The sequence below is a fragment of the Dermacentor andersoni genome, chromosome 4 (genome assembly GCF_023375885.2).
Source record: "Dermacentor andersoni chromosome 4, qqDerAnde1_hic_scaffold, whole genome shotgun sequence".
Taxonomy (NCBI): Eukaryota; Metazoa; Arthropoda; class Arachnida; order Ixodida; family Ixodidae; genus Dermacentor; species Dermacentor andersoni.
This window is the reverse complement of record NC_092817.1, coordinates 188,462,858-188,487,063: the sequence shown is the minus strand read 5'-3', so window position 1 is coordinate 188,487,063 and position 24,206 is coordinate 188,462,858. Positions and strand designations below refer to the sequence as shown.

Sequence of the window (24,206 nt, the reverse complement as noted above, 5' to 3'; positions counted from 1 at the left end):
GCATCATAACTACTTTGGCAAGCTTCTATTGCAACGGAATCCAAGCATTTTTAATTGAATGATTTACCAGGTCTAAAAGAGCGTTAAACGATTCCTGTAACAATCATTTTAGCATCACATTTCTGACTCCGTCAGGAAACCAGGGGCTGTATTCGGCAAGCATATTGGAGTCTCGTTTAGTTGAGATAGGGAAATTGGAGTGAAGCTATCCGAAAAATCTAGAAGTCGCGGGGGAGTCGCTAATCGTAACCTGCATTTACCTGGATTTCTCGATTAAATCTCTGTTCGCGACTATACTGGCGCCTTAGACGTTCTCGAACATTAATCTATCGCTTTAGCATGACTTGGCTTTAGTGTCCCTTCAAGACAAGCCGTGGTTGTGCGCGGCCGATTGTGATACCTTACAATCCTTCGCCCTTACGCTAAACATAGCACGCACACTTTATGCTTCGAAACATGATTAGGCGGTTCCAAAAAACCGGTCATGTTGGAAGAAGTACGCTGTGCAATTTGTTGTGGTGGGAACTGCTCAGCGCCAGCCTTCTCTGCAATGCGAGCGTGCATGGTGCAGTGTGTTCGTCGTCCGCTGCAGCTATTCGCGGCGAGGCACGAAAGACAATCCTCGCTGACCAAACAGTGGACGCGTAACAAATAAAAGCATTACTTACGGGCCTTATGCATTCAAAAAGACAGTTTGTCCTCAGCTGCTGTTAGATTTTCCAGCGTGCAGCCAAAAGCGCCCGCCTTCAAAAGTGAGGAAGCAAATGGCACACTTTGCCGTTCCACTTCTGACAGTCGGGGGAGGGGCAAGTACCCACCCCTACCCACCCGGATAAGTACGCCTATGTATACTGCGCGCATCAGCCATGAAGCCAACGCTTCACAAGATTACGGATTGGCTTTTGTTGGGTGAAGTTCATTATGAAGAACGTTATAGAAGCATGTGAGCTCATCCACACAAACAAGAAATGAGCTTCCATCTAATCGAAAAATACGCTTGAGCAAGAAGTCAGCAGAATAGTGACGATTTTTCTATCCACTCTTTCTATTCATTATACATCGATGTTTAGGTCCCTGCATTACAGGTTTGTTATGTTCTTCAACTTAGAAAGGCACCAAGTGAAGCGTTGCTGTCTATGCACCACCGAAGCCAGCTGTAAGCGAAGCTCGGTTATCTTGACGCCACCTCACGTCTTGATAGCCTGCAAGAATAAAGTGTGTTTTCAGATCGATGGCACGAAAAGGTGTTGTCCGATTACAAACGTTCACATACTTATTGGACTAAGTTAATCTGCGTTACGTTCATTGCGAAAAGGAGGATGCAGATCCAGTTAAATATGAAGGCAGCAAAACTTGCACATCCAATTAGACGCCAAATTTACTGTGGGTTTTACATTTGGTCAACATCAATGTACGCAGCAGTTTCGCACATTGAGGACGTCTCAAAAGTCAGTCACAGACCTCGCACACTGATCCTCAATGTAACGTCTTCAAAGTGACAATCTCTGGCTTGCCTTGAGCTATCTAAATAATTCCTTGAATTCGTATTTTCCAGTTTGAGAAACACCACCAGAATACAATACCCATAATGGCCTATCTTGCTGTACGCCTCGCTGGCTGCTGCCCACCGTCACCATGTCTTTCCTCCTCGCATCGTCAGGCCTTCAGGAGAAATTGTAAGGTTGCACTCACTCACTTTTTCTAATCTGAAATTATTATTGCGATAGCAATTATATGGACAGTCCAGGTGAATTTCCGCCGTCGCCTTGATATCCCGTATGATGTTCGAGTGCGATAACATCGCGACTGCGCGCCGCATGCTGTAGGTGTGAGGTAAAGCTCGCGATGGTGACGATGCGGTGGCGGCTTCTCGCGCCCGCAAGGGAGAATGGTGGGGAGGGTGAGCGTCGTCTTCTCACGGGCGCAAAGAGGGGGAGAGGGAGCGGTGAGATATGTGCGCACTAGGAGGGGGTGCAGAAGGGGGCAAGTTGGTGCGCATCTCTTCTACTCCGACAGCGGTGGCAGAGCGCGGCCGCGCGCGCCCTATCTTGTAAGTAATCTGCGATGGGCTCGAAAAATAGCCGACTTGAGATACCTGATGGCTTCGTGTGCGCTGTGTTCTCGCGCACCTTGTTTGCGTTCAAACGAGAGGAAGCGCAAAAGGAAATTCGCTCGCCGCTGCTGCCGCTCATCACGCCAGCCTTCTGAGCGAGTGTCCGCGGCCATCGAGTGAGATGTATTCATGTTTGCCTGTGCGCGGGTGACAGCGTGCTTGTTAATTTAGTTAGGAAGCATATTTTTCCCAGTGGTTTATGCAGCTGATAAGGCTACTAACTACGCATAGCTGTCTAATAATTTGATATCGGAACCAATGCTTCGCCTTTCGGGCGATACTGGGACTATATATTTGTAGCTCTCATTGCCAATGGGAACAACGAAATAAAGGCAACCACTACCATTGATTAGCCAAACGTGGGCAATTTGGGATAAGTATACACGTATTGCTAATGCGAACTTGTTTTCAGAGCGCTACCTGCTTCTTGGCCTGAGTATATGTGGTGACATGCTGACGTCATAAAATATTGCCATGCATCCACGGACTTGTCGGTAACAAAGCAGATTAGGTTTTCGTGGCGTTTTATTTATGAGCACGTAACTTGCGCCAACTAACTACATGTACGTAAGCACACACATGTACGTATAGTCAGAATAGTGCATTTGGAGGGACCTTTCTCACAGAATCAGTAAGGCCTGAACGTGAATGCCAAGTGATGCGTAATTTGTTTTATTCTAAAACTAAGAATGAGGCTCGACTTTATCATAATTGTAGTGTTCCCCATCAAACTGACACGAAAGCAACGGAGACGTACAGGGACTTTTTGTAAATAGAAGAAAATCAATGCCCAAGGCCTCCGCTAATCTAGGCTTTAAACACAACAAAAGCAGGCATTGCCTACAGCTTCCAAGTCATCCGCGTACGTACACACGGCCAAATTTTTAGAGACGCTGTATAGGTATCCTACACATATAGAAACTTGAGTGTTTTCTTTATTAATATGGATGGTGTTTCTTGCTTTGCTTTTTTCTTTGCCCTTCGTGCACTGACTGTCGCGTGCGAGAAAGCGCACCGGAGCAGGAAAGTCAGCGCGGCGAGCTACACACCAGATATTCGTTAGCGGCCAGACAGCCTCCGTGCGGCGCCCAGTCCCACCACCACGCAGGCGTCCATAGCGCCGAGCGGCTGGCCGAGCGGAGCCACCAGGGAGCGCCACGTGTTGGAAACGGACGAGTAGTGCTCCACCACAGCCGTCAAACCACCGTCTGCGTTTCCAGAGGCGCGCTGTGATGGACGCCACATGACACACGCAGCTTCACGCACCATAATCTTGCACTTAAACGCCAAACAGAACGCGTTTTGCAGTCAATGTAAAGATATCTCCTTATAGTTTACACGTTCTTTAAACGAGCCAACTGCTTCTCCTTGCAGCCGGTGTGTCACTTCTGCGAGCATAACTGTGAATTTTGGTCATAAGACGTTTTAAATGTAATGGAAAGCGTATAACTTCCAGCGCTGCCAGTCTGTGCAAAAAGCTTTATCGAAGTGCATATTTCAAATCAGTGCTCCGCTGTTCGGAACCGAAAGGCCAGTCCAGTTCTGGTGTCAAGCCGCAATCTCCCTAATGTACAAAAATTAATATTACTGATGATATACTAAGATACTCTCCGCGCCTGACTACGAAGTTGTACAAGTCATTTCGCTATGGAACTGTCGATAATCATTTGCGTTCTTAGCAGCCAAACGCAGTGGCTGCGGGTGTGTTTGTGTGTGTGCATGTGTGGTGGGGGGTACTTATATTTTTGCTCTTCCTTTCCACTAAAATTGTCCACTAATGCTTCTACGGATAGACCCACAAGAAATCTTCGAAGAGGAGTTGGCAGAAATGCAACAAATGCAAGCGGACCTCGTCGTTCCCACGTAGCAGGTGACGTCCGCGCGCGCTATTAACAGCTCAGCCGAGTATGGCGCATGGCGACAGCTTCACCTGCCTAATGCTCGGCTATTTCCGATGCACGTTTCTCTGTGAATGATTGGAGATTCGTGCAAAGATATTACAGTTCGCTGCAACTTGTCTTAGCCATCACGAAATAACGATGGTGTAAGTTTGTTCCGTTCCATCAAAACGCGTACACCAGTCACCGGAGGAACTTCAGTGAAACGCGTCAAACGCACGAGGAAGTCTCACACATCATGCTGAACTGACGTTTCAAAATACACGTATAGGACCTGTATACTTACGATACCATGCCAGTAAGAAGAACGGTATCACCACGCACGCGCGCATTTGGTATTACCACTGCGAACTTGACGTCAAGCAGGGTAGTAGACATTGAAAGCAAAGTTTTGTCGGCAGACCATCGAAACCACACACATGCCATGGAAGAAAATGAAGCAAAGACGTTTTTCGGCTGACGGGAGTTTTCGGTTCACAATGTCGTGAAGAAGGTTGCCGTCAGAAGAGCCGAAATGTATTTTCATTTTCTGCTGTGGTCAGCGTCGTTTCTACAGATTGTCAGTAGTGCACATTCCATATAGTCTGTACACTCTAAAAAAGGTTACAACCTTTGGGGTGTATATCTGCCACACAACGATAATCGTCATCTGCCTTGTTTGCGTTTCCTTTCTTGAAAACGCCGCGCCCGCTACTTTCCTGTCGGCAATGCTATGTCATGCTGATAACGCGCATGCCGTTCGTTACTGGAAAGTACCGGACTAGCAGTGTTAAAGAAAGGAAACGCATCAAGGCAGATGACGATCATTGTTGTGTGGCAGATATACACCCCAAAGGGTGCAAACTTTTTTTAGAGTGTAGAGTGTAAGCACGCGCCATTCCGTCGGCGTCGCCTTCACGTAAACTTGCCTGAGAGCACTCGCTACGCTCCCGTCGCCAGATAACCCATTAGTTGGTAGAGCGCGCTTCGGCGGTAACAGCCCTGATAGACACTCACCGGTGACGCCGCCGATGACGTATATCTCCCCTCTGAAGTCGACAACAGTGAAGCTGCTGCGGCTGACGCTCAACGGAGCCACATCCTCCCACTCGCGCACCACGTTCGCCACGTTTTTCAGCACTGCGCAGTGGTGGAAGCGACACCCGTGGATCACCATGCAATGAAGTGCGAACACACACACACTCAAAAAATGCGGTCATAATAACTGTCACGCGTGACAACAGTGAAGTTTTTACGTAGGATTGTGGAGGCGCATGACAGACCAGAGCATGCAAGTGGACACGCACATCTCTGTGTACACTTGTATGTTTATGATGGCGGTCAGCGCACAAGGCGAAACAAGGTGAAAAAAAAAACCCTAGGAAAGTAGCAAGGATACAGTTCTGCGTCCTCATTACATCCTTAATATTAAAGCGAAGATTCTCTTGCCTGTTCCTTCGACTTTTGCGCTACTGGCGCTGTTTCTTTTCATGTCGCGTCGAAGGGTGGTTCAGAGCGCGTACATACATGGCTGTAGTGGGGCGGAGATGATAGGGGAGGTGAGAATCTCGTTTGGACCTTTGCACTGCGTAGAATCTACGAACACAATGGCCTCTGGAACTCGCTGGGCGTCGCCACAATACTCTCTTGGGGTCTGCAATTATACGTGACCCAGCGCAAAAGTATTGCAGAAACTACAAAAGTATTGCAGAAACTACAAAAGTATTGCAGAAACTACAACAGTTATAGATACGGCTTTTTATTGTAACTGTCCTTCGTCTTTTTTGTAGATTCATATTTCTCAGTGATATGCAATTCATCACGGCAAGGTAAAGGCAGTCAAAACAATGCAAAATACAGGAACAGGTATTTTTCCCATAGCAATATACGTTGCCTTGATAAGAAAGAAAGCTTATCTTCGATATTGCGAATAAGTGATAGTTGATAGCCCAGATCGAATAAATTGCGCTAATTTCTGCGCATTATTTATCTGGTCTGTCGCCTGTTTCAAAAGGCCCACTGTCAGCGGAGCCTGCATGTGCTTCCAATTCTGCGCATTTAGGACACATTATGGTTATACTTGATAAAGTACTTTAAGGGTAAATACCTCCGACTTAAATCTGACAGGCTTCGGTTAAACTTCTAAGCAGCCAAAACTTCTGCAGGGAATTTTACAAGCAGAAAGTCCACACGCTTCGAGGCCCAGCTTCTAAAGGAGTGGTAGTTCGGGAGGTCGATCAGACAGCGGCTTTAAAGGGACTATAAAGGTTACTATGAAGTCAAGTTAAAATGATAAAGCAATGCTCTAGAACGTCTAAGGCGTCAATATAATCGCGAACAGCGCTTTAGTAACCGAGATATTGAGGTAAATGCATGACACAATTTGAGACCCCCCCGCGACATTCCGGTACTAGACCGATGACGAAGGCACTCCTCATCATAATTTATGTCACTAGTACTCAACTACTCGTATTAAAAAGATCATTTCATTAGGCTATAAGACGGCAGAAAATGCTACTTATCTACTTCTGTTCGATTCTAAGAAAAAAATAACATCTTGACGTTACCCTTCAGTAGCATGGATGGTCGAAAGCTTTCGTTTTCGTTCGAGTCTGCGCGCTCGACTCTGCACCGCGCGCGCCTTGGAGTTTCAGGTGTTTCATTATCGCGTCGTGCTGCGCTGGTTCGGCTGGCTCGCGAAACTTGCACTTGGAACAAGCAGCGAGAATGCCACGTCCACGTGATAACGTGGGATGCTCGAACGGTCCGCGGAACTTGGCCAAGGGCAGTTGCAGCGGCGAATACAACGTTACTTATCACTGTGTGAAAACGAGTGAACCTCTCCGTTCGAAGTGGTTAAGGGCCGTACCTCTGCCACATCGCGTTGGCGAAGAGCCGAAAAACCACATAGTGTGCTCGCTGCCCTTTCGTCCAGAGGATTACGAGTTCAACACCCACTTACTGAAGTCGTGTGCAGTGCCTTTCAAAGCAATGCTTTCCCGTAGTCTTGCCTGCATTCTCCGAAGCGCAAGAACAACTCCAGGTCAAAGACAGGGCAGTGAGTGCGGCATTTGGTTTTCACGAAGGAAAAGCTACAAATGTGGGAATATGTACAGCCATGACATACAGTTGCCGTCGCAGTAGTACGCAACAACGCCGGCAGCGCGAGCCCTCAACAGCAGGTCACGTTCATCAGTGCTTAAATCGCTGAAGTCAAGCCAAACATCGCGAGCCAATGTGTCGTTGTCATGGTTGTCCATTGCAACGAGCGTCAAAGTTGGCGTCATAAAATAAAGAGCCAGCCTATCGTCGCGCGCTTTCCCTTCCGCTAGCCACCATAGTTCCGCTTTCGCGCTGCTGTCGGCTATGTCTTGGCTTTGTTTCTCGCCGCGCGTTTGCGTTTTACGCAGAAAAGCCGTAGTGCTATTTGCGGGCGCCGTTTTACTGACCGACGGCGCAACGTCACTATGAGACCACTCCTCGATCGGAGGGCGGGCGATTTGAACTGAGCTGGAGGTACGCGGAAGCGTCAGAACGCATTTTCTCTTAAAGTAAGTCTCTTCTCAAGAAGCAAGCGTTTAGAGGTTTCTGTGATGGTATTTCAACAGTCCACGCTGTCTTAATATTAAGCTTTAGTGTCCCTTTAAGAGGAAGCTTTAGCTCGAGCACAACTCCGACGCAGCCTATTCAAATACATGGAAAAAGCAAAAACGTTTTTCTGAGATAACCCCTGGACCGATTTCAATGAAATTTGTTGCATTTGAGAGAGAAAGCTAACTTGCAGTGACAGGTGGGAGCGGTATTTAGATTTATGGCCTGAATGATGCACAAAAAATTTCAAAATTTCGGAAGTTTGAAAAAAAAAATGGATGCACGAAGTTTAAAATTAATAGCTCTGCAGCAAGAACAGATAGCGCGGTTCTGTAAACGGTATTCATTACATAATTCAAAGCGGACAAATTCAATATGTCAATTTGTACCTTACGTGAATTCGTTACGTTTTGTACAAGGCTGCATTTCCGTATTACTAAATTTTCTGACATTCAAGTGCAACATATCAATTTTGTCCGCTTTAGATGTCCTATTAGATTCAATTGACGTAATTGTGATGTCATTTTTCGTTGCTGATTTAGAGTTGTAAACTTGATAGTATAGTTTCCTGGAAATTCGCGATTTTGTCAATTTTTAATAAAAAGCTGGAGATATAAATAAAAAAATTCTAAACAAACTGTCACAAGATTTCACGTGTTTCTTATAAATGCAACAAACGTCGTCAAATTTGGTGCAGTGATTGACGAGAAAAAACGAATTCTTTTACATGTATTTAGACAGGAGCACCCGAGTTAAAGTGTTCCTCTTAAGCGGATATTCTCTCTTGTCGCAAAGTCCATGGGCCCAGTGACCAGTTGATATTACCTAGCAGGTTTTGAGTACGAGAATGTCCGACGAGAAGCTTTCTTATTTGATACATGAAATAGGAAAACCGGACCTCACATCTTTGTTTTCACGACACGATTGCACCGCTCTCAGTTCTGTTTTCAACACCATGTGTCATATTGATCGCTGAACAAGGACATCAGGGCGTCTTGATTTTACAGAAAAGCTTATCGCTAACTCTTGGCGTCTGCGGCAGCTTATAATTTTAAGCAAGGATGGTGAAGTTGTGTAGAGGCCGGTTTGGCTGCAAGGCTTGTTTCTTGCGGGATGCAGGCGTAGCTTATTCGAAACACGAGTTGGCAGCAGTCGAAGCCATCAAGCACGTAATGACGTCGGTATTTCATGGTCCATGGTCGTTATTTACAGCCAGGAACGACAAATCACGTGAAATTGACCTCAGTAACAATTATGTCGGGCAGTTCAGTACACGCTTTAAAAAATCAATACCACCTTACGTTTAATAACTAATTAGCTAACTGTAAGCACACTAAGGAAATGTTATGCGTCATTTAATATCACTGTAACGAATATGCCGGCAGTCACATCCGCTTATACACCGTTTTTTCGTAGGCGCCGCCATATTGTGAACGCAGTGGCGCCGCCTATGAGCAGCGCCATATTGGCTTGGGTGAAAGCGGTGTTTTGCATGGCAGGTATACGCTCGGCGGTAGGTTCTAGCGTTTGTTTTCGCGGTCGTGCGGTCTGTTTAGAATGACGTGCGTCTTCTACGTGGTAAACGGTACTGTGAGACGTGCTGGAGTAGTTTAAGGCGTCATGGCCGGAGTTTCTGCTGGCGTTGGGGTGGACCATCCTCCATGAGCTGGACGGAACACGCAGCGCGATGTGTGCGCGCATATTTGAGCCTACAATCAGACTCGGAGATCAACTCTGTATTTCAGAATGTTCCATTCACTAATGTGACCTTATTGCAGTATTATCCTCTATTTCTAAGCTGCGGTTTAGGAGCCATGAAACATACGCGACGATCGTAACAGCGTGGGTACCGTTCTGCTACGATACGAGCTGTGATGTTATACTTTGACAACCGTTCAAACTGTTCGCTGCAGGTTACATTGCGTGACTACTTGGTTCGATGGATGAGGTTTCCGCCCGTGAATAAAATAGTTTTGGCAAGAATACCAGCATACCTTACAGTCTGAATTAAGCTTGTCCAGCAAAGGGACTGTTTACGAACGGCGCGAACGTCCTAAGCAGTGGCAGGTGCTGGATTACAGATATCTTTGTTCTATATACCACATGGTCCAAGCATACGGCATCAGCGGTTATGAACCTACAGACGTTGTGCGGCGTGACTATGCGAAGTCGTATTGCGGAGTTAACCCGTTTTCTCTTGCTTTTTCGAGAAAGAGGATCATAACCGATTTTTTTTTTCGGTTGTGTTCGTTCCGTTCTCTACGACGCACTCACACGTATTACGGAAATTTTGTCCTCAAAAATAGCCATCGCATTCTTTTTATACGATCCCTCTCATATATTATGGCTTTATACAGGCCAAAAAGGCAATGCCGAAGCGAATGCCGAAGCGCACAGCTTACATTTGTATCGTGCTGGTTCACCAACCGCAGTGATCGCCGTGTTGAGCAGCGCCATCGGCCTCATGCAGGAAGGCTAACGTAGAAATATAGTAATTTCAAGCCTACTAGACTTGAAATGCGCGAAAACGATGCCGGTGCATCACAATTATTTGATAGCACCTGCTGCTTAGATGTTTCGTGGTTGCCTTAGGTTGGCCGTGCACGAGCATGCGCTCTTATGTTTTGTTTTACTCCCTACGCCAAGCGATCAGACAGTGAGCTGGTTTATCATTTAATGCTTGTAATACAAAGAGACCGGTTCTCTTTGTTGAATTAAAACCGATATAAGCAAAATAGTTCACAGCACGTACACACACCGCGGCTGATGAAGCGCGTCACATTCTTGCGCCCCCAAGCCATATTTCCGCCTACTGTAGTTACCGATACGCTGAAATACTTTCCTGACGATCTTATATGAACGAACTTAGCGTAAATTTCACAAAGTACGATTTAAAACATCTCGAAATCGTTCCGCAGCACGTGGCAGCAATACTTTCAAGCCGCGCCGGATCGCCCAAGCCACAGAGGAGGAAGGGCTCTCCGCGTGCCCTATCCTCCTCGCCCGATGAAAAAGTCTATACAGGCATGACCATCTGAATAACTTCCAGAGCACACTTTCAAAGAAATAACAAAACTTCTTTGCAGCCAATACATGCTCCCTCGAATCGAGATATCCACTCCAATACGACCACCGCATTGTTTAGCTAAATATCGGGCGGAGTGGTGAAGTGTCGAGGAACTCATCGTGAATTCCCAGCTCCGAAAAACCTTCGTGCTCGGTTTTATATACGTGAAGCACCGTGCATATTCGAACATCAGATCTCTCTGATTATAATATATGTGGCTCATGCCACTTTTCTAGCATCCAATTGAGAGGGCCATTTTCAAATTGGCTTGGGTGCTTCATATCACCCTGCGGCCATATTAGCTCCGTGAAATCAGGCGTTGTGACACTGTACGCACCTAAATCGATGCGGCGGCGTCCGTCGTACCCTCCGATGACGTAGATGCTGTCGTCATGCACCACCATCCGATGGTTCGATCGTGGACTAGGCATGGACATCACGAGGACCCACGAGTCTAGTTCAACGGTGTACTCCTCCACGCTGGAGAGCACGTCCCCGCCAGAGTTTCCGCCACTAACGTAAAGCTTTCCTGCACGCGCGCATGCGCGGTCACCTCGATACAGGCCAAAATCAAGCACGTGCTAGCGCGTAGGAGTCATTGAAGTCGCTTTAATTAGTACAGACGCGATCTTATCAAGATTCCACTGGTGTAAGTTGTGCAAGCAGCCAAAAATTTCGTTATTCTCGTATACGAAGTGTCCGAAGCAGTAAGGGAAAGATTTGCAGGAAGGACTTGTGCCCAGGAAACGTAGGATTTCGTTATAAGGGACGGTGTCTTCTCACTTGGGCTTATATCAACAATTCCGTTCTTGGTGGTAGCTTTAGCTCCAACCAACGTGTCCATGCCCGTTCACTAACACTGAAAAATACGTTCACCACAAGGATCGGCAGAAAGAAAGAACCGAGGAACGCCGTAACTCGCAAATTCATAATAGCCATTATAAGTGCGCATATCGAGGAAATTTGCAGCAAAGAAAAATAACCTAATTTCTCCACCAGTCTTGCCGATATTCAACACTTCATACATACAAATTTTATTTTATTATATGTCGGTACACCAGAATACGCAGGCTCTCTCTAAACGGGTAAGCAGCGAGACATCATTCCCGATTTTTTTTTTTTGTTAGGAGAACCACTACAAGTACGAAGGCACAATCATAGACTAATGTCGTCGTTGGAAGACATACATGCCACTTAGCCTAAATTTATTAGGCGGCTGAGAAAATCAAACTGTTTTTCTCAATCACGGCCTATGTTTCCTTCTGTCTTCCAATAAACAGAACAGCGTATGTGTGTCTAGTCAGAATGTTGAACGCCTCTTTTGAAGCAAATTGTATTAACTGAGCAGACAACAGTCCTGTAACTGCTACAATTTCTTGCTTGTATTTTGCAGAAACGTAAGCAGAAAGTAATGAGATAAGCTTTGTGTCAATCTCAACCACTATACATTATGTGTTTTACAATGACGTCGACTTAGAGTTAATTTCATTACTGCTATTCCATATGCAACAGGCGATGCAGTACGATAGAGGGACGATTATTTAATGCACCTTACATTCGTAGACTACCTTTAATATGAATGATTAATAGCATGACCAGGTGCATCAAAATATCTTATTTCAAAAGAATAAATGAAGTAGACTTACCACGCGGGGGGGGGGGGGGGAGGAAATGACACAAGCGCATTTATTTAGCTGAACTTTATAGAAAACAGTACTCAAGTGGGGGGGGGGGGGGGGTACTCTTGCTTGGTTTCATCCAGTCCGTGGTGGATGTTTGTCGCTTCTGTGCAAAGTGGCGAGCTGCCACTAACGACGTCCTCTCACCTGCTGACCTTAAAAATCTTTCTGTGCTTTCGTGCTTCTGGAAAAAGTTTGCTAGGGAGTTCAAGCAGGCGTCTGCTGCCTCACTGGTCATCGGTGCACGCTCCGAGCTAGCGAAACTACGAAGGAAGGAGCCCGCGGCAAAGCAACGCCACCTACAGGAAAGTCTTGGTGACGTTGAGCAAGGTGGGAAATGAGAAACGAGGCAAAGCGTAGTAGAGGAGGAAGGTAGGCAGAAGTGCGGTGGGTTGGCCTCCTCTAGCAATTTATAGAGATTATGTTTGCGATACGGACGTACCGGGTTGGTCTCGTGATACGATCGTGCTCGCGCGCAGTACACTCTGTGTGTGAGTGAAAGCGTGCAACGGTGAGCCGTCATTATCATCAGCCTAGTTACGCCCACTGCAGGGCAAAGGCTTCCCCCATACCTTTCCAACTAACCCGGTCATGTACTAATTGTGGCCATGTTGTCCCTGCAAATTTCTTAGTCTCATCCGCCCACCTAACTTTCTGCCGCCCTCTGCTACGCTTCCCTTCCCTTGGAATCCAGTCCGTAACCCTTAATGACCATCGGTTATCTTCCCTTTCCATTACATGTCCTGCCCATGTCCATATCTTTTTCTTGATTTCAACTAAGATGTCACTAACTCGCGTTTGTTCCCTCACCCAATCTGCTCTTTTCTTATCCCTTAACGTTACACCCATCATTCTTCTTTCCATAGCTCGTTGCGTCGTCCTCAATTTAAGTATAATCCTTTTCGTAAGCCTCCAGATTTCTGCCCCGTAGGTGACTACTGGTAAGACACAGCTGTTATACATTTTTCGCTTGAGGGATAATGGCAACCTGCTGTTCATGATCTGAGAATGCCTGCCTAACGCACCCCAGCTCATTCTTATTCTGATTATTTCAGTCTCATGATCCGGATCCGCCGTCACTACCTGCCCTAAGTAGATGTATTCCCTTACCACTTCCAGTGCCTCGCCACTTATTGTAAATTGCTGTTATCTTCCGAGACTGATAAACATTACTTTAGTTTTCTGCAGATTCATTTTTAGACCCACTCTTCTGCTTTGCCTCTCCAGGTCAGTGAGCATTCATTGCAATTGGTCCCCTGAGTTACTAAGCAAGGCAATATCATCAGCGAATGGCAAGTTACTAAGGTATTCTCCATTAACTTTTATCCCCAATTCTTCCCAATCCAGGTCTCTGAAGACCTCCTGTAAACACGCTGTGAATAGCATTGGAGAGATCGTATCTCCCTGCCTGACGCCTTTCTTTACTGGGATTTTGCTGCTTTCTTCATGGAGGACTACGGTGGCTGTGGAGCCGCTATAGATATCTTTCAGTATTTTTACATACGGGTCGTCTGCACCCTGATTCCGTAATGCCTCCATGACTGCTGATTTCAATTGAATCAAACGATTTCTCGTAATCAATGAAAGCTATATATAAGGGTCGGTTATATTCTGCACATTTCTCCATCACCTGATTGGTAGTGTGAATATGGTCTATTGTTGAGCAGCCTTTACGGAATACTGCCTGTTCCTTTGGTTGAGAGAAGGGTAACCTGTTCCTGATTCTATTTGTGATTACCTTAGCAAATACTTTGTATGCAACGGACAGTAAGCTGATCGGTGTATAATTTTTCAAATCTTTGGCGTCGTCTTTCTTATGGATTAGGATTATGTTAGCGTTCTTCCAAGATTCCGGTAGGCTCGAGGTCATGAGGTATTGCGTATACAGGGTGACCAGTTTTTCTAGAACAATCCGCCCACCATCCTTCAAGAAATCTACTGTTACCTGATCCTCCCCAGCTGCCTTCCCCCTTTGCATAGTTCCCAAGGCTTTACTTCTTCCGGCGTTACTTGTGGAATTTCAAATTCCTCTAGACTATTCTCTATTCCATTATCGTCGTGGGTGCCACTGGTACTGCATAAATCTCTATACAACTCCTCAGCCACTTGAACTATCTCATCCATATTAATAATGATACTGCCGGCTTTGTCTCTTAACGCATACATCTGATTCTTGCCTATTCCTAGTTTCTTCTTCACTGCTTTTAGGCTTCCTCCGTTCCTGAGAGCATTTTCAATTCTATCCAAATTTTACTTCTTTATGTCAGCTGTCTTACGCTTGTTCATTAACTTCGAAAGTTCTGTCCGTACTATTCTAGCTGTAAGGTTAGAGGCTTTCATAATCAGATTTTTCGTCTCTTGCGATAGCTTACTGGTATCCTGTCTAACGAAGTTACCAGCGACTTATTGCACACTCCTTAATGATGCCCATAAGATTGTCGCTCATATCTTCAACACTAAGGTCCTCTTCCTGAGTTAGAGCCGAATACCTGTTCTGTAGCTTGATCCGGAATTCCTCTATTTTCCCTCTTACCGATAACTGATTGATCGGCTTCTGATGTGCCAGTTTCTTCCGTTCCCTCCTCAAGTCTAGGCTAATTCGAGTTCTTACCATCCTATGGTCACTGCAGCGCACCTTGCCGAGCACGTGCACATATTGAATGATGCCAGGGTTAGCGTAGAGTTGAAGGTCAATTTCATTTCTAGTCTCGCCATTCGGACTCCTCCACATCCACTTCCGGCTATCCCGCGTGCGGAAAAAGGTATTAAGTATTTGCATATTATTCTGTTCTGCAAACTCTACTAATAACTCGCCCCTGCTATTGCTACAACCTATGCCATATTCCCCCACTGACTTGTCTCCAGCCTGCTTCTTGCCTACTCTGGCATTGAAGTCGCCCATCAGTATAGTGTATTTTATTTTGACTTTACCCATCGCCGATTCCACGTCTTCATAAGATCTTTTGACTTCCTGGTCATAATGACTGCATGTAGGGGCGCAGACCTGTACGACGTTTAATTTGTACCTGTTATTATGTTTCACAACCAGACATGCCACCCTCTCGTTAATGCTATAGAATTCCTGTATGCTACCAGCTATATCCTTATTAATCAGGAATCCGACTCCCACTTCTCGTCTCTCCGCTAAGCCCCGGTAGCACAGGACATGCCCGCTTTTTAGCACTGTATCTGCTTCTTTTGTCCTCCTAACTTCATTGAGCCGTATTATATCCCATTTACTGCCCTCTAATTCCTCCACTAGCACTTCTAGACTCACCTCACTAGATAACGTTCTAGCGTTGAACTTTGCCAGGTGCAGATTTTAATGGCGGCCTGTTCGGACCCAGGTATTTTTAGCACCCTCTGCTTTGTCACAGGTCTGACCGCCGCCATGGTCAGTTGCTTCACAGCTGCTGGGGACTGAGGGCCGGGGTTCGATTGTTGTATTATTATAGGAGGTTGTGGCTAAGTACTGCACCAGGGTGGCCAATCCTGCTATGGTGAGGGAGTACGTTACCGGTTCTGGTCACCGGGACCAGGCAGCACTCCAGACCTGTGTATCCAATTTTATCAACATGCGAATTTTTGTTTAATCGGGTGGAAAATTGCGTGGCACCGGGATTCGAACCTCGGTGCTCTTGCACGCGAGGCGCATACTCTACCCCTCCGGCACCGTAGCACCTGCGGTGAGCCGATGGCGGCTCAATCTCGCGTGCGCAAGGGTGGAAAGAGGGGAGGCATCGTGCCGTCTTCCTTCGCGCGGGGGAGGGGAGATCTCGGCCATCATACTTCGGCCGCGCGCGGTCGCGTGGGCTTTAAGCGGGAGGCACACGGTCGGATCCGGCATCCGACGCGCCGGAATCAAGTGTTTTGCCGTGCCGAAGCGCCGGATTGGGGCGACAAACTGGGCAAATTTTCATCGTCCGACGCGTCCGACAACCGCACCGTCGTTCGGCCGCAGCCAATGACAGCGCGGCTGGCATGTGACGACGTTTTCTCCACATAGCCGGCGCCGGCGGGCGGTTTCTCCCCGTCTTCTTTTTTTTTTCGTTGCCTGCTGCAGTTCGTTTTCGACACGACATAGCTACCAGTTCAGTAAAATTATCTAGAACGCGCGCCTGTTCTGCAAAGCAGCGCCTAGTACACTAGTATTAAGCTAGTGGCGAGAAAGAGAGCTGCGATGCGAGGGCATTTCGGGGGCAGACAGCACACCGACATTCTGAGCGAGGCTGCTCACTTCGCTTGCACGTTTGCCCTTCGCAACGACTGTGTCGAGTAAACCAATTGTATTTAATTACAGGCGATCTAAGTGAAAAATGTTATTCGTTTTGGCAAAGATAAGCGCTCTTCGACGAGCTCGGGCTGCGTCGCAAGCGCCGTCGGCCGCAGCGTCCGCCTAGCTACGCTGCGGCCAAGCTCGCTGGCTGTCAGTGGAGCCGTCAGTGGAGAACTCGCGGTCGTGAAGTGTTCTGGGGCATAATTTTACTCACAGTGTTCGCGCAAAGCGAAGCCGTCTTGTACAGAGTTGTTTATATTGCGTTTCTTGACGTAGATATGAAGTCATCCAAGCGTACAAGCTGAGGGCTCGATCTGGGCGGAGCTTACCCGCTGCTCGTTCGTTCGGATGCACGCACCGTGTGGCCCAAATCGTCGTATGCCGCATGACATCCCGGAGTATGCAGCGCCGCACGTCGGATCGGACGCCGAATCGTACCGTGTCCGTGTGTCTCCTGGTTTATCTTGAAAGTGACCTGCTTTGGGGGCACTGTGTAGGTGGGGTGGGAGATCGTAGCTTTGCTTGCGCTGTTTTCTCGGCACTCAGTTTGCGCTGAAGTGATACACAGCACGTTCGCTCGTTGCTGCTGCCGCGCGTTCTCTCGCCAGCGTTTTGACAACGATCATCCACAGTCATAGAGTGTGATGTGTTCATGTTTGCCTGTGCGCACTGGCACCATGTTTGTCGAATTATTTAGTAAGCGAATGTTTACAAGGAGGCGTACTACTCCGGCTCGCGAGCCCTGCCGTGAATACGATCTGCGATGCGCACCAAAGGCCGATAGCTTCGTATGCGCTGTAGCACCCATCCGCTTGGGCGTCACCCCAGTTTACGAAGTGAGACGCCACCGCAACTTTCTTTTGTTTCCTTCTCTTGTTTTCGCCTCTGTCGATGGGCGACGTGCACCACAAGCCCTGCAGCCTCCAGGATCCGTAGCGGTGGCGGTCACTCCTAATGTTCGTCTTAACCGGAGTACGTCTGATGCGGTTCGTCGTAAGCGGATTCTTTTGCATTGAGTCTATGAAAAACCAAACAAACGTTCCCATGTTGTTCGTCAAATGAGAGGATTCGGCTTAACCAAGTTCGTCTTAATGAGAGCTCACTGTCTTTACTGTTCGAAACTAAAGATACGCTATAGAGGTAATGGAAGTCCATCAAGTCCCTCTATCAAAACAAGCAGAAGTTCAATGAACGTAGGCGTCATGCTAACGTTTGCTGTACGGTACCTTAATTTAAGTTGACAAGAAGTTAGAAACCAGTAACCGCGAGGTACTTGCCCCTGAAAGCACAAGCCGCCGCAGCACTTCGCCTTCTTCTGAGCGGTGCAACCATCGTCCAGTGGTTTCGATGCGGTATGTAGCGTTCCACGCTGGCTGTGCGCACGTAGCCTGTGCCGAGATGAGCGTGACATCAGCGAGATGAGCGTGACATCATAACAAGCAAGGTGATCTCATTCCTAAAACTGGTACACTACAGTCGAACTCGAACACAAAGAACACGGACAAAGCGAATCATATATCGCTCCATATCGAGCCCACGATGCTCACTGACTGATACCCATGCAAAACAGCGCCCTCATAACGAACTCGACATTGGATATATTGACACGAGTACTTGTTTGTCTTTATCGGGACAAACAAGTATGGACACGTGACACGTGACAATATATGGAACTCAGGGTTTCCGCGGCCAGCGCCTTAAAGTGTCACCTGCGACAATGCCCTGCGAGAAGCGTGTCCAAGAGAAACGCTATCAAGACGACACGTGTGTCGCGTCGTTGCTAGCGCCTTCTGCTGCGACGAGGAGCCGCCTCGCCCGACGCCTTATACGTTATAGGATGCACTCTCTGCTGTGTATGCGCTGGGTAAGCAATGTGCCGAGATTGAGGGAAGTGGACCGCATGAGATTGATAGAACCCCGCGCATCGGAAGCGCTCTTCTTGGTGGTGCTGAGGTGCACTTCAGGGCGCTCGCAAAGCGTATTATCCATTTCGTCGGCATTTTTGACTTGAGTGAGTGAGCTTGCTCGATTGCCTCGTTGCTTCATTTTGTTCCTGGATACACCAAATCCCTATATAATGAACGTATTCACGTGAACGGGGGGATTGCCAGTAATTGCCTGTTCAGCGCTGAGGATTGATATTGTCGTGCCGCAACAATCTCAAGAGCCTGGAGCGGCAAGTCGCGCGACAATTTTTCATATATTCGCGGGTCTCTTTCACGCTCGGAAAAACACTTTTATGGAGCACGTATTGAGTAACAGAAAGCTGTATGGGAAGTTTTTCATGTTGCTCTACAATTTTCTCGTTTAGACTTTTCATCTAATTATAATAACTGAAAAGTTTATTATGTAATTTAGACTAATTATGAACATACTCTGAGTTTCTCCAAGCAACGAGAAACAACATTACGTTGGTTCCGTTCAGCTACGCGGCATTAGCACATTTTTAAATCTTGGTGCATGATAGTTGGAAGTATACACATGCGCGGAACTAGTTACACGAAGCCAATTTACTGCGAGAAAGAAAAAGAACCAACGAAAGCCAAAAAAACCAAAGAGTGACAGTTTGAACAATCATAGACGCCCGCTGCGCATGCTTCAACATTCCAAGCATCTGAGTTCTTTACTGGATAACGCAACCTATAGTTTGCTCACGCAGATGCATCGTTCTCCGTAGCCATCTAGGGTGCCTCGCTCATTACACGCGTTTGCTCAACCTGACAATCACAAATCACTGTGGATCGCTGAAATTGTGCAGTACACACACACACAGACGTGCTAGCCTGCAGAGCAAGGAAGTGTTCCTTTCCATTTCGTACATCATCAGCGTGCTCCAGCAAGTTCCCATTGAGGCATCTGCCCGGCTGGCGCACGTAGCGTGTTTTTTCGCGCTATTTACTGCCATTATGAATCGTCGACAAGCCCAGGTAGCCACCTTGCTAAGTTCCCGAGAAAGAACATCAAGACAAAGAACTGAAGCTTTTCATATTGACAAGCGCACAAGCACGCCTTCTCTTTCACTAAGCGACAATGAAATGGTCTTCCTGAAAATAACTTTGTAATACGTATGTTTTTTTTTTATCGGCCGTCATTCTACCGGCTTCGTACCGGTGTGTCCACCGATGGCGTACAGGTGGCCGTCAAGCACAGCGACAGAGAGGAAGGCGCGCGCCACATGCATTGAGTCGCAGCGCTCCCAATCGCCAGTCACAGTGTCGAAGCCGTCTACGGTGCGCAGGTAGGTGTCACCCGTCGTGCAGCCGCCAACCACGTAGATGCGCGTACCGAGCAGCGCCACGCCGTGGTACACCCTGCGACGCGCCCACAGATAGATAGATAAACTTCATTAAAAGAATAATCAGAAAGACCGCTAATGGTCGGGGCCCCTACTCCAGGACTCTTGCCATCTTCTCAGCTCTCTGTATCAGCTTGAGCTGGTCGTGGAGGGACGAGCTGGACAGCAGTGCCTGCCATTGCTCCCTCGTGGTGTTCGTGTCGGGGTGTTCTATGTTGTGTAGTGTGCACTCCCACGTAATGTGGCATAGGGTTGGTGTGGCCTTACACCACGGGCATTCGTCCCTGTAGGCTTTGACAAAGGCTGGTCCAGCAGCCGAAACGTCAGTGAAATATACTGTGCTAATACAACTTACGTCGTACTCTCTTTCTTCAATATATATATATATATATATATATGTATATATATATATATATATATATATATATTGAAGAAAGAGAGAGAGAGTACGACATACGTTGAATTAACACAGTACATTTCACTGACGTTTCGGCTGGTGGACCAGCCTTTGTCAAAGTAATATGTACATGCTTTTGGACTCCTTTATAAACCCGCGATGCACGAGATAAAGTTGTGCGCAATATGCCAAGGTTGAGGACTGGGCGTGTTGGTATAGCATATTTCTTCTAGAGCTCTGCGGTGTGTGTTTCTCTTCTGTGTGTGTCGTCCGAATGTTACGCAATCGAGCCTCTAATGTGCGCAATAATAACAAGAAAAACAACGTAAAGATAGCGTGACCAATTGCGATAGCGATACCACACACGTGGCGCACAGTGCAGAAGTGAATCGTTCGTTTACTCAATATTACAATGTAAACCACTTGAAATCAACAAAACATGAAAATAAAATAAAAAGAACCAGAAGATAGTAAGGCACCGCGCGACAGTACATTCAGGGTGCAGGTAAAGCGCACGGCTCAGTAGTCGGCTTAGCGAGCAGGATGAATAATGAGGGTGTTTATTGGCATGTGTACAGGGGAATACAGTGTCGTGTGCGGACTATGGACATTATGTGACACAAATTGATACAACAGCGAAAAAAAAAAAGAAGTAAAGAATAATAGAGCGTTCTTGAAAGAAAGGTGCGTCTCATGGCATACATGAGGAGTCACGGCTAATGTCAAGGATGCTTAGTGGGCACGCTGGTTAGTGTGCCTGCGCTTTCGTTAATGCCAGATGACGCGGTGTTGAACTTATAGATTTGGTTAGACTCGCGGACTTCGCGATCGTGATGGGAATGAAAGCCTGATTCAAGTAGAGGGGCCCTGAGGGCTGAGAATGCCCTGGTAAGCGAATATGTCTTGATAATGGTAGGTTAGGTACCATATTAGCATGCAATCTGCGGTTATGAACGCGTATTTTCTACAGCTGCGCATCGTCCACGTTACTTCCAGTCCGCGTTACCCACGTGGTAACGGTATGACTGAAAGTGCCATACAAGAAACAAAAGAACTGCTCAAGAAGTCATGATTTCCAACGCTGGAGTTCTACAGTGCCTTGCTTGAGTGGAGGAATATACTAAGGAATGACCGCTAAAATCACCCGCACAACGACTCATGAGCCGTCAGAGGAGGACTAAACTGCCAGTACTACATTACCATCTGAAGGCACGAACCGTGCCGGCTGAAATTGCCGGAAAGCGAGTGCACGAAATACGACGTAAACAACGCGTCTTCTGCAACAGAACTACGTGAAATCTACCAGATATCTGCAGTGGCTCTACAGTGACCGTTTACGATGCGACACACAGGACATGGGCACCAGCAATCGTCATAGGCCCTGCAAGTACACCACGCTCTTGCGTCGTGGCGATATAGAATGGACGGCATATACGACGCACGCAAGAACAACTCAGATAAAGAGGATAGGTTTTCTCCTAGCAGACCGAGGGTGCAACAGCGACGCCTCATTCCTCCTGTCAACCATGCATCACGGAGCAACAAGCACCTCAAGAAGCGCTCCGTAGAAGCGTACGACAGCGTAGAGAGCCGCAGCGCTATCCTCTCCCAGAACGATGAACATCGACAGTTAGACGGGTGCTGTGCAAATTGAATTGTTATTTAGTTGTAGATTCTTCTTTCGTCTTGTCTTTTGTTTGTTCCCAGAAACCACGCACCTAGCCAGTAGACGCCTGCTTTCCAGCTTGATCTTGCTAAGGCCAGCTGAGGCCACAGCTAGTACCCGTCTTTTGTACGCTGTACTCTAGACCTCTACAAGCCAGGTGGTAGCTCTGCTAATGCTGCCTCCACTTAGGGCTAGTAGCCACCTTGGTAAGCACTGCTCTAGCTGCGGTGTAGACTTTAAATGTCCAAGCTCTTTTCGGCTTCGCAGGTGCTATAGTTAGGTCTGCTTACTATGTCTACAATCCTGAAAGGTTGAATCCCTATTTTGCATGTCACTACAAAAACACAAGAAAGGTGACGACCACAGTAAAATTTTCATTTCCCAAATATATGAGCTGTCCTCAAGTCCTTGATTTCATGCCACTCTTTGACATTGGAGAAGTGGCACACACCTGAATTCACTTAACATCGCTTGCATTCCCTCCATCCCTCTATGCAACTACGGCTGTTACCAGGTATTCCGCGAAATGAGGAAACAGTGCTGTGCCGCTTACGTTTGGGCGTCGCATTCACCAATGCTTATGCATTTCTGATTGGAATGGCTGATAGCGCCGAGTGCAATGCCTGCGGTGTCGAGGAAACCATAGAACACATACTGTGCTACTACCCACCTCTGCACAGCTCTCAATCAACTAGATAGAAGGCCGTTCACCTTGAACAAGATCTTGGGACCATGGCCTGGCATATCGCAGCTACAAAACGCCACAAAAGCGCTGCTGCGATATTTGAAAGCGACCTGATTGAGTCAGCGTCTGTGATCCGGACTGAGTGACCGACTGATATCTCCAGTGGACTTTCTCTTCTTTTAATCTTCCCGTCCCTCTTTCCCTTGCCCCAGTGTAGGGTAGCCAACCGGGCTCAGTCCTGGTTAACCTCCCTACCTTTCATTTATCATTTTCTCTCTCTCTCTCTCTCTCGTGCCACTGTAATATTGCATTAATATCACAGTGATAATTATTTAAAGAAGTAATACATACAGTGAAACAGTTAAACTAATTTTTGTCGATAAATAGGACCAGTATCGAAATAGTTATCTCAAGACTCAGAAATAAATTTTTTGTCCTCTATATATTTTTCTGCCGCACCTTCCTTGAAAACTGCAAAACAACTGTTTTTGCCTGAGCTCGTGCAAGTATAAGCATTTCAAGTGATCAATGGTGTCAGGGCTAATCTTTATAGTGTAGCAAAGTTGGTAATGAAACATTATCAGAGGCTTTCCTGCAAAGTATGACATCTACCGCTACGCATGTGCAGTAGAAGAAGCGACTTTTCATTATGCCCCTTTATTTTTAGGAATTTACGATACAGCCTAAAGAATCGTAGCAGTTCAGCCTAAGCACACACTGAACAAAATGCATTGCAGTCCACTCATTTCGTTGAGCCATTTTCAAGGTTAAAACACCGTGTCTGTAAATAGATGCACGCTTTCAGAGTCAGAAAGACCATTGTTTTGTGATAGTAGTGGATCAGTATTAGCATACTATACCATGCATGCCGGCAATAGCACTGCATTTAACAAGCATGTATGTCTGAATTATTGCACAAATGTATGATTCTATATACCTTGTTCCACAGGCCATGAGTAGGTTTCACTGTAGGTACATAATATGTGCCAGTAAACTTGCACTGGTATGAACTAGATGGATCTATATGAAAAAAGCACGTGTGCCATTTGCACGACCGAACACAGCCAATAAATACCGCTATCACCTCAGGTAAACTGCACTATAAACGGTTGCATGCAGTACTAATCGCAGCAGAACTGAGTGCAAGTGTGTGGAGAGCGCATTTTAAGGAAGATAAAGAAGCTTGCAGAAAGGCTGTTTCCTGTCTCCACACAAACACAACCTTCCATAGGAGCAGTAAAAAATGCACTTTATTTTTTAAATAGAAGTGCGATTCAGTATGGTTGCTATGAATATGAATAATACAGCGGGTCCTTAGTAAAGGCAACTTCTTTACAGACAACTTGCGCATTCACAACGCTCTCTTTCCAGTAACTACTGTTCTAAGACTTGTCTTGCCTGAATAATCGCTGCAAAAACTGTACCACTGTCACATCACCCACATAAAATTGATTTGTGGTGCTTTCAGAAATTACCAGTTTGAATTACAACTATGGCTGGGCTATACCAGAAAGCTCGTTGTGGGCCCAGGAACCATGTTTTGACTAGCCAGCCTACCAT

At 46.7% G+C, this 24,206-nt stretch overlaps 1 protein-coding gene across 1 annotated transcript; it reads right to left on the bottom strand.

Annotated features, from left to right (window-relative positions):
* Positions 1-3,172: 3,172 nt before the first annotated feature.
* Positions 3,173-23,600, bottom strand: LOC126531879 (kelch-like protein 36). The gene is made up of 5 exons (XM_050179615.1): positions 23,584-23,600; positions 19,712-19,914; positions 10,986-11,177; positions 5,008-5,130; positions 3,173-3,321 (listed from the first exon to the last, which is right to left on the bottom strand). The coding sequence occupies exons 1-5, from the start codon at positions 23,598-23,600 to the stop codon at positions 3,173-3,175; spliced, it is 684 nt and encodes a 227-aa protein (XP_050035572.1).
* Positions 23,601-24,206: the final 606 nt, after the last annotated feature.

What these genes read in the sequence shown, in the direction of transcription:
- LOC126531879 (XM_050179615.1), bottom strand. An exon ending in ACGCCGCCGCATCGATTTAG is followed by an intron (nt 5,131 to 10,985) that starts GTGCGTACAGTG and finishes ACCACTGCGCAG; the next exon opens with TGCTGAAAAACGTGGCGAAC. An exon ending in CGTCATCGGCGGCGTCACCG is followed by an intron (nt 3,322 to 5,007) that starts GTGAGTGTCTAT and finishes CTGGAAACGCAG; the next exon opens with ACGGTGGTTTGACGGCTGTG.